The following is an 11388-nucleotide window of genomic DNA, read 5'->3' on the forward strand; positions in this document are numbered from 1 at the left end:
CAACTCTTTGCGACTTCATGGACTGTAGCCCACCAGGCTCCTCTGTCCATGAGAGTTCCCAGGCAAGAATATTGGAGTGGGTTGGCATTTCCTCCTCCAGGGGATCTTCCTGACCTAAGGAGTGAACCTGGGTCTCCTGCATAGCAGGCAGATTCTTTACCAATTGAGTTACCAGGGAAGCCCATATAAAAGAAATCTACCTGTAAATCAGTACAATTCCAATGAGCAATCTCTTGTATTTTTGTTCCTTGCAAAAATATTCTGACCTGAGACTTCTTCTCCAGGACAGCAAAATGATTTTTAAAAAACTACAGTATTAGCATAGGATTGCATATATAGATTCCTCACATAAAATAGACAAGAATATGCAGAAACACATAAAATAGGTAGACATTTAGTTTATGGTAAGTGACAATAATATTGATGAAAGAAATCGTGTGGGATACAACTGTCTGTCACAGAAGAATTAAAGTCATATTGTATGCTTCAGCCTCAAATCACAGACCAAAATACATTTTAGATAGATTAAAATAAAATAATAAAAGTGTTAGATGATAACAGCAATTCTTATGTGTATAATATTATCATGACAAAAGCATTTCAAATCAGGATCCACAAGTCAGACCTCATAATACAAAACTTTGGTAGATTTGATTACATAAAATTGTAAGATGTATCTATGGATGAAAAGACCATAAAATGAAGGTATATAAAAATAAGCTGCTTAAAAGGTTCATCTTTTTTGTGGAGAGAGCCATTAAAACAGAAATTTTGAATGGAATATAGATTTCAAAAATAGTACAAAATTAATGCAGTAATGTGGGATATACATATATATATATATTTAGGCACATTTATATTAGCTTATAATACTAAGTACTTAACACTTCAATATTATATTAGACAATTTTTTCTTTAATTATAGTATGTGTGTGCTCAGTTGTGTCTGACTCTTTGTGACCCCATGAACTGTGTAGCCCACCAGGCTCCTCTATCCATCGGATTGTCCAGACAAAAATACTGGAGTGGGTTGACATTCGCTTCTCCAAGAGATCTTCCCAACCCAGGGATTGAACCCACATGTCTTGCGTATTCTGCATTGATGGCAGATTCTTAACCACTGCACCTCCTTGAGTATCTGCTGTTAATACTATACGGGAATTCATGTGGCATTGGTGGAGGATGAATTTATACAATTTTTCTGCAATGTAATTTGGCAGTGTTTATCAAAATTCTTTTAAAATGTTTACATTCTGTGATCCAGCAATACCACTTCTCAGAACTTACCTTCAGGAAAGAAGACAGGTACAGATGCACTAGCAAGAGTGATTTCTCAGCTCCCAAAAAGGTGCTCAGTTCTGAGAGATATTCAGCAAATAAAATGGACATAATTTATGACTACTTATATGCAGATGACACCACCCTTATGGCAGAAAGTGAAGAAGAACTACAGAGCCTCTTGATGAAAGTGAAAGAGGAGAGTGAAAAAGTTGGTTTAAAGCTCAACATTCAGAAAACTAAGATCATGGCATCCAGTCCCATCACTTCATGGCAGATAGATGGGGAAACAGTGGAAACAGTGGCTGACTTTATTTTTCTGGGCTCCAAAATCACTGCAAGTGGTGATTGCAGCCATAAAATTAGAAGACACTCCTTGGAAGGAAAGTTATGAACAACCTAGACAGCATATTCAAAAGCAGAGACATTACTTTGCCAACAAAGGTCCATCTAGTCAAGGCTATGGTTTTTCCAGTGGTCATGTGAGATTTGGACTATAAAGAGAGCTTAACACTGAAAAATTGATGCTTTTGAACTGTACTATTGGAGAAGACTCTTGAGAGTCCCTTGGACTGCAAGGAGATCCAACCAGTCCATCCTAAAGGAGACCAGTCCTGGGTGTTCATTGGAAGGACTGATGTTGAAGCTGAAACTCCAATACTTTGGCGACCTCATGCGAAGAGCTGACTCATTAGAAAAGACCCTGGTGCTGGGAAAGATTGAGGACAGGAGGAAAAGGGGATGACAGATGATGAGATGGTTGGATGGCATCATCGACTGGATGGACATGGGTTTGGGTGGACTCTGGGAGTTGGTGATGGACAGAGAGGCCTGGCGTGCTGTGGTTCATGGGGTCACCAAGAATAGGACACGACTGAGCAACTGAACTGAACTGTATTTGGGAACTTGAACAGGAGGTGGAATTTGAAACTGATTCTGATATATCTAAGCTAGGAATAGGGTATTCAGAGGCATGGCAGATTTATTTTTTGCTCCTGTGTATAATAGAAAGCTAAATTAACAATAGCTGCTGTGACAATTTTACTTTTTTCAGTATTCAGTGTTTGAAAATAAAGCTTTTCTTTTTCCCCTCAAGCAGTCTGATGATCCCCGTGTTATTAGTTGGGCAACAATTTTCTTCCAGGTGGAGATTCAGTGACCTATGGCCTGACTTATTCTTGTGGTTCTCTTAATTTCAACTCATACCTCCTGCTATCACTCTGGATGGTTACATGTGGGAGACTTTTATTAGCTGGGCCTTCTTTCACCTATCTAGAACACAAATCGTATGGTTCCACATGCAACTGCCAGTGAAGCTGGTAAATGTCTAGCTCTGTGCACTGAAAAATAAAGGACGCAAATTTGTTATCAGCTAGAAATATCTGCCCATAATATCCTTCTGATCACCAAATATTTTTTACCTTCTTTTTGTCACATAAACCATTGCCCTACCCCATCCAAAGAGATAACCCAGAGTCCCATCATACTAGTGTACCCAACTCAATGACCAAGGTCCTCAAATATGCATAATTATCTTCATCATCTCCAGATGCATTAGCTCAAGGAAAAATGAACCAAAACACAAGTTTCAATGCTCTTTTCCACCCCATGTAAAAAATACAGTGATAGAACAGAGTCAGGAAAAACCCTGTGCTGTGCTTAGTTGCTCAGTTGTGTCCGACTCTGCAACCCCATAGACTGTAGCCCCACCAGGCTCCTCTGTCCATGGGGATTCTCCAGCCAAGAATACTGGAGTGGGTTGCCACGCCCTCCTCCAGGGGAACTTTCCAACACAGGGATCAAACCGGGGTCTCTTGCATTGCAGGCGGATTCCTTACCAGCTGAGCTACCAGAAAAGCTCCAGGAAAAGCCCTCCTTAATATAAATGCTCTCTTTTGGAAGAAGAGGAATAATGGGAAACACCGAGTAGTCACTGATCCATAATAATTATGAAAATATTTCAGACTGGCATGAAAAGTTCCCTTTGTGTTGGCAACAGTTATAGTCCCTAAAGAAACTAGCTTCTCTTCTGATCATTCTTTTTTTTTTTTAATTTAATTTTATTTTTTGCCTTCCTCCAAGTCTATCTTACAGGAAGTTCAGCCTTGTCAGTCATGCTCTGTGGCCACAGTGGAAGTGGGTGTTTGGTCATATGCTCTCATGGGTACTACACAGGTCTTATAGGCCACTTCTTGTTTTCACCACGTTTGGTAGTCTAGAAGTTTTTGATGTTTCAATAATCAGACTTTTCTTTCTTTTTATTTGTTTTCTAACTAGGTACATGCTTCTCTGGCACAGTAGTTCCATTAAAAACAAAGTAGACTCCTAATCTATTTGTCAGATTCCTGTACCTATAACCATATTTCAAGACTTTTTGGAAGCAGAATTGCCAGACCTAATTTATTTGTTTCCTGTCTCCCTCTGAAACTCTTTTGTAGATTGTAGACTGTACGCAGCTCTCCTGAAGCTATGCACACAAAGGACCCTGGATGGTAGGCAGTATACTCAATCTGACCTTTGCCACAGAGCTGAGCCTTAGTATATTTTGTTGCTCAAAACTTCATTTAGTTTTATCTCTTATTACGCAACTTTTATAAATAGTGGATTTTCCAAACTTTTAAATACTCACATCTGAGCTTCCTTTGATCTTTTTATTTCTGCTTGAAAACTGGCCATCCTCTACTAGGCTCAGCTCTCTCCTTTAATATCTTAACAAAAGCAGAACGTAAAAGTATATCAGAATCTAATCTTTCCAACCACTGCCCTTAAAGCTACAAGTGCAACAGACATTTAATCCTCAATGTTGAGTATTCATCTTCCTCCTTCAATCGATAATACAACAGAGTTTGTAACACCCCCCTCTCCTTAAAAAATGATCTTTCCTTTAATCAATTATTGTTTGCTCGCCAGGATCTCTTCCTACCCCACTTTTCTCTCCTTCTCAATCTTCTCTGCTGGAAGCAACTTCTGTCAGACTTTAAATATGGGAACTTTTCAGGTCTCAATTTTCAGACTTTTTCTCCTCTCTATCTAGACTCTCTCCCTTAGAGAGTTCATCAGTTTCCTCAGCTTTAAATGATATTTGTATGATGTATTTGTATAAAATAATAATATTTGTATAATTTGTATAATATTTGTATATTTGTATAATTGTTATAATCTCTAATCCCAGCCTTTCCTATGCATAACTGTATTTTTAAATTATATAGTTGTGTTTGTCACATTTAAAAATACACATACTTTCAGGTGGAGAAGAGGAGAAAGAAAAGGCATATAACTAAACAAAATCATATATGTATATTTGTTTACTGTCTCTCCCTTAAAATGTAAACTCAGTGGCAATGGTAATTTATGTGTCAAATTTTATATCCCCAATATCTGTTGACTAGATGATTGGTGTAATACATGTTAAAAAAACTTTATTTTAATGTGCTACTTTCCAAAACAACTCATTCTAATGCAGATATGTACTCTATGTCTAAAATCACATGAACTAAAACAATATTTTTTTCTCTTTTTTCAAGATCCCAATGCTCTCGCTGGCCAGACTGGCCCTGATCATGCTCTTATAGGAGGAATCGTGGCTGTAGTTGTATTTGTCACTCTGTGTTCTATATTTTTGCTTGGACGATATCTGGCAAGACATAAAGGTAGGTTATATATAATAAGACATTCTTAAATTTCACAAAAAAATTCTAAAGACTAGCTTCATCATGAAATATTATTCTTTCTGTGTGTGTGTGTGTGTGTGATGAGGGTTGAAATTGAGAGATCTGAATACTAAATTATTTCAGAGAATTCTTAATTATTTTACTCAACATTAAAGTTGGATTGGGTTAGCAAAATAATACTTAGCCAATAGCCAGAAGTCACAGAGTGAATCATTGGTTCAAGAAAAAAAAAAAGAAATATGGGAGCGAGTTTGTAGTATATCTCTAGGACTGAAATTCAACTCTAATATTAATCATTTGGTAATGTTCCTGTTTGTAAGTTTATGGACACATATGTGGTCATATTAATAAGGAAAATACGTGATTTTTTTGCAATGGGTTAGGTAGAAAACTATTGGTATAATCTACTTCTAAATGGAGTTACCAAAATGAATGCTGACACATTTGATGTGATCATTATCAACATCTGAACAAAGGGCCCTGATTGCTATAGATGAGTGGATCACATGGTCTGTAGCCATCATTAAATAAATCAAAGTACTCATTACCCATGCCAGTTTGGCAGTTGCCTCTAGTTAACCTGCACACAGCTTCATCTGCAACATATACCTGAAAACTGAAATAAAGTATACAACTTTAGAAGGGTGAATTGTATGGTTTCTTACACCTCAGAATATGTTTCAACATATAAGAAATCTGGCTTAAGTTTCTTCCTAAATGAATGTGACTTTAACAGTGGTTGTTTTACCACTCTGACAAAACTAACATGGTTTTCTTTCAACACCCACAGGAACATATTTAACAAATGAAGCTAAAGGAGCTGAAGATGCACCAGATGCTGACACAGCCATTATCAATGCTGAGGGCAGCCAAGTCAATGCTGAAGAAAAAAAAGAATATTTCATTTAAAATGCAGGCCAAGATTCTGAATTTTATGTACCAGGCTGGCTGCTGGAGAAAACTGGCTATCATCTTTCAGAATTCATTTCTACCATCTTCTGCTACCTTTATTAACTTCCATACCGTACTGCTATCCGTAGCCAGTGTATGCCAACAATCAGCTGTCGAAAGCATCACCCTTTAATTACCGTACCATCCATAATGCAGGACATTTATTACCGCGTAAATTCCACACCATTGCTCTTTTAACATTACAGTGCTTGAATATACAGCCTTAACAATGTTAATCATCTCCTTGGATCATGATATTGAATTGTTTTTGTACATTGAAAAAAAAAAAGTGTGCAGAGCTTCCCCCACCCCCTCATTTTTGGCTCCCTTTAAATCAAAGACCTTGTAAATCTGCCACTGGACAGCTTTCACAAGGAACAGGATTAGGTACAGACCTAACATGCTTAAGTTCAATTCGGATGTTAGTGGTTTATGATGTTTTCTACATGTCTATCTTCAAAGGCATGTTTTGGAAGCATATGCCCTAAAAAACACAAACTGAAATAAACTATTGAAGAATAGATTCTGGAATATTTGAGATTATACTGATAAAGCTGTATCAATTTGCTATTTAAAAATATAGTATTTGATACAGGAGCCATGAATATGGATTACAGTCATGACATGCAGTCTTATATAATTATATAGATCCCACCATTAGCTTATTTTAGCTTCATCTACCAATAAATTGTTACAAACATTTTACCATTTTGGGAATCACAAAGACTTCATTCATTTCTCTAATTTGATTCTGTAATTTATTTGCTCCATACTCACCTGCCTAAACAAAATTGAAATATCCATAGGGCACAATTTTGAAACATTTTAGTATCTGTATATAGTGCATATAATAAATCCAATTAAACATTATTTGATACATATTTAACTTTTTTGGCTGTAGGTAATCAGTCATGAGTAAGCATTTTCTAATGTCCATTATATCCCTTTAGATATTACTTAAACCAATATTATAAGTAGATAACATGTATTAGTATTTTTGTCTGTATGTCCTAGCACTGTTCAACAACAAATTTTTCTAGTTCTTGTTAATTTTTGTTATACAATGGAAGCACAATGTTATAAGGAAAGGTAATTTTAAGCTAACAACCAGTGCACAGCCTCAGGTTTTAAATTACAACCACAGTTGAATAATAATCTAAAAATAAACTCTTAGTTTGCTAAAAATTTACAAATTTTAATTTGGCAGTTCCAGAGCTGCTTACGTATGTTGGTTTGCCAAAAAAGGTGTTTGAGATATGTTTTCTGTATAAATGAACTAATTCTTTATATTAAATTCCTGTCTATGCATTTTGTGAGGTATAAACATATGAAACAGTGAGTGATAGAGAATTTCTGCCATAATTTTAACTCCAAGGTGAAAGTCTCTTTCTCTGGATTATTTCTGAAATTTCGATGTATTTAACCATTAAGAAATGCTGTATTCTTAAATATGACACAGAGTCAATCTGAAGTCATATTATTTCTCCTAGTAAAAAAAATACTGCTAGATTAGTTGTCATTAGATTTATTGATACTCTATGCTAAAGATTAAAAATCCAGTTAGATAAAAATTATTTTCCCATTGACAAGAATTGCACCTTTAGGAAGAAAAAGAATATGACAATATGGTAGCTATACTTGTGATGTCTGAAAGCATGATGGCCTATGGTTTTAGGAATAATATCTTGGAATTTATTTTTGGGAAATGAGAATGGTTGAGTATGACATCATGTATTAATATCAAATGAAAGACAAGGGTGCTGTATCTTAGATTATTTATCAGAAAAGTATAAATCTTTTAAGGATAACATTAGACTCTTAATTTTTTTTTGATTGTTGAAGCATTTATCTTGTTGATTTCTTACAAAAGAAAAAGGACGATGTCAGTTAAGCAGCACTTTTTCAGAATATACAGAACATAAATAATATGATGTGGTTGAGTGTTAACATAATAAATCATATACAGTATGACAATTTTAAGGAAATAAGTCTGCATTGATGTGATTGCATGCTTGTTTTTACAGTTCACTCCATACCATCTGTGGAAAAAATGCAATAATATGTTAATATAGTATGGTAGTTTGAGAGAACCAGGTAGGTGCTACTAGACACATTGAAACTAGAATAGGTTTATAAACTGTTCATATCTTTCAATGCATAATCTTTAGAAAGACTCCACAAAGCAAAATTCATTCTGTTAGCACAAAATAGAAAGGTTCTTATTACAGAAGTAAGTTGTATAAACTGCATCATCAATTACTATTTAAAGCCTAATTTCAGGATGCATTTACAAAATTGCTACTCTACATTGATGCTGTATTTACATCCCTCTTCATTTCATCTGTATTCTACTTGGCTCCAACTGCTAAACTGTTGCCTAAATAACTCAATCATCATTTATAGCACTATAAAATTAGAAATCCAAAATTGGTTACAATTCAAGACTTCGACTCTTTTAACCCTTGACAGTAATATAAAAACTCATTGGAAGCCTTTAAAAGAAACTAACTTGTGTATTATGATTTGTGAGCTCTAATCAAATATTTTGACAGTTAAAATAGATATGAATTAGATATCATTTCAGTTACTGAAAGTAAATAGCATTGGAGTTATATTTCCTATCTTAAAAAATTATTTGATTTCCACCAATGAAAGAAATTGTAAAAATTATGTTCATTTCTATAAAAATCAGAAAAAATGAAATAAATATATAAATGAACCATTTCAATTGCCATGACTGAAATGTGCACATTTTATGCCCAGAGAGCCAAATTCGGTCATTGCTTAGTAAGCACCATAGCCACAGAATGTAATGAAAGGAGTGCGCACAGACACACACCCCAGTAGAATATGGAACATTATTATTTACCAAAAGTAGCTATTCTCTGCCAGTGTACTGTTTACAGTGTAAATTGTCCTCCATCAAAAAAGTGTAAACAGCATTCTTTTTTTTTTTTTTTTTTTTTGGTTTCCATATTTGAATGTCCTAGATAAAACAATTATCAAAATTAGGGAGGAAAGGAAACTTTATGAGTGCAAGAGCAAAGATAGAGAGCATGAACAGAATAGTGTGTGTATGTGTGTGTGTGTGTGTGTGTGTGTATGAGAGAGAGATTTCAACTTGTTTTCTTTTACCAGAGAATCCAGGAAGCAGTTTAAGGAACCTGATATTGAAGTTTAATCTAGAAACTGGATGATCTCTTGTTGATTCAAGATGCTTAATCTTGCATTGAAACCCCACAATTAAAGAAACAAATAGAGAAAGAAAACTAACTTTCCTAAATATGGCAAAGAAGCTAACACCTCATTTATTTTTATTTCTTTGTAAAAATATAAATATCTCAATTAAAAGGACAGGCTCACTTGTAATTATGTACTCATGATTGTAATGGCATTGAGACTCCATATAGGCCCATGTACAGCAGCTGTTTGATGGTGATGGTTCTTCCATGTAACATAGCAGTTATCGTGTAATTTAGTGCCACTTATTGCAAAGTGTTACCAAGGGGAACATCTAAAATACTTTTTTTGGATATAAGGATAATTGAATTATAAATGTGAAATTTCATGTTACTTTTTTTAAATGTGGAGAAACTGCAAAACGTCATATCTTACTGCAAATTCCCCATCACATTGCTAATTACTTAGTGCCCTCTAAAAATGCCCACTGTAATCCCCCTTTGCAAATGGTGGTCTGTGATGAATATACAAAACAAAGCAAACAGAAAACAACTAGCAACTACAGAAGAAATAAATAAAACACCTAATGAGAATTACGGAGTAATGCTTTTTATTAAGTGGCACAAAGTACACACTAAAAACTATGCAAATATAGGTAACTACAGTGTACGTACATGTAAGTATCTTGTACTTGCTGTGTATGGATGTTGGAAACCCATGTAATTATAATATGCATTTTGAATATTGGGAAAGAGGAAATCTTAGTGTAGATAATAGAACTTGTTTTGAAATATACACTGGCAATATTGAAATACACTCAGTGCAATATCTGCAATTCTATTGCTGGATACTTAATGCAAAGGGATTTTAAAGAATTTTTCAACAAGATCTAAGAGGTTGCTAATCTTCACCTCATTAGTTAAAACTACAACTGATATAACAACACGTTAAGTTTTTCTTGCTTAATCATTAACATTGCACAATATAATTATCTGGCCTAGTTTTTAGTGTTACTGGAGAGAAAGAAATAACCTGAGTTTTCAACTTTGATTCAGAGCTAATTGAATTTGGAGTTCTTATACTTTCTTTGAGTGTATGTGTGTTTTAAATGGGTTGTGGGACTTTTATTACAAGTACAAATCTACTCAAAGAATATAGGTTACCTTTAATAGTTAGAATCACTATATCTTAATGGAAATTTCTTATGTATTTTATTTTTCAATTCATTCTTCTCTTTCTCTCTCTATTTCAATCCAAACATGCCCTTTGCACTTCACTTATACCCTTCCAAAGGCAATGGATTGAAGGTAGCAAGATTATAAAGAGAGCTAAAGGGGACAACATGTAAAAATGGGTTCTAAACTCATCAGCATTTTTACGTATTGAGATTATTAATATTGAATGCAATAGTTATTGGATAGAGCTGGTAAATTCTCTGCCATGCATACTTACAATAATCCTTCTACCTCTCACTTTTAACATGGGCTATGATACTTCGATATAAATAGAAGAAATAATTATTTACAAGATATCCCAGGAAGCACTCTTTTGGGACTATCCTAACAGTCCACTCCCCACCCCCTGGGACATCTCAAAAGCCAACTTTACTTTTAGTGTAACTCAGTGGCGTATGGATCTGCATTTGTTTTCCCTTTTCTGTCATTAACTTTTCCTATAAGCAAACTATAATAACTTTAAAAGGATAGTTCCTCTCATTCCTATTTAATATTTCAATGTGATATAATTGTGCTGATTAAAAAAACCAAGTGGCAACACTTTGCAATCCAACTTGACATTTCATTTACTATTTAGGATGAAACAATTTCTTATAAGTTAATACTATGCTTTTAAGTAAAAATCATATATGTAATTTTATTTTCCCAAGAAGTGTTATTGTGTAAGATAAATATTTAAGTATTTAAAATGGCCTCCTTATTAACAAATAATCCCAGAATAATGAATGCAAAGTATTGCCACAAAGACCCACTTTATTTTGTCTGCATAGAAATAATATGAATTCTTCAAATCATATAATTTAATTATTCTGAAAGGAAATGGCATTTTAAAAGCAGATTTTTCTTTAGGAAAAAAATGATACAAAAATAATCTCAAAGTATGATGCTTAAAGTAAGATTATTCTATGTTATGTGGTTATGTTATAGATAATATTTGCTGTATTTTCTACCATCATTATATATATATATATATATATATATATATATATTTCACAAGAAATGTATGGTTCTTTTGGAGAGAATGGGCCCAAATGTGAAAACGATGTAAAGCAAAACCACTATTTTCCCCTATG

General features: G+C 34.2%; 1 protein-coding gene across 2 annotated transcripts in view; it reads left to right on the forward strand.

The window, feature by feature from the left end:
* The window catches only part of CADM2 (cell adhesion molecule 2), a 1271679-nt gene extending 1260526 nt beyond the window's left edge, over positions 1–11153 (forward strand). For both annotated transcript variants that reach the window (XM_070367837.1, XM_070367845.1), the window contains 2 exons: positions 4803–4928; positions 5740–11153. In XM_070367837.1, coding sequence (XP_070223938.1) covers positions 4803–4928; positions 5740–5858 — 245 coding nt within the window. In that variant the 3' untranslated portion in view covers positions 5859–11153. The remainder of the gene's footprint in view (positions 1–4802; positions 4929–5739) is intronic.
* Positions 11154–11388: the final 235 nt, after the last annotated feature.

This window comes from Bos mutus, chromosome 1 (genome assembly GCF_027580195.1).
Source record: "Bos mutus isolate GX-2022 chromosome 1, NWIPB_WYAK_1.1, whole genome shotgun sequence".
Lineage (NCBI taxonomy): Eukaryota > Metazoa > Chordata > Mammalia > Artiodactyla > Bovidae > Bos > Bos mutus.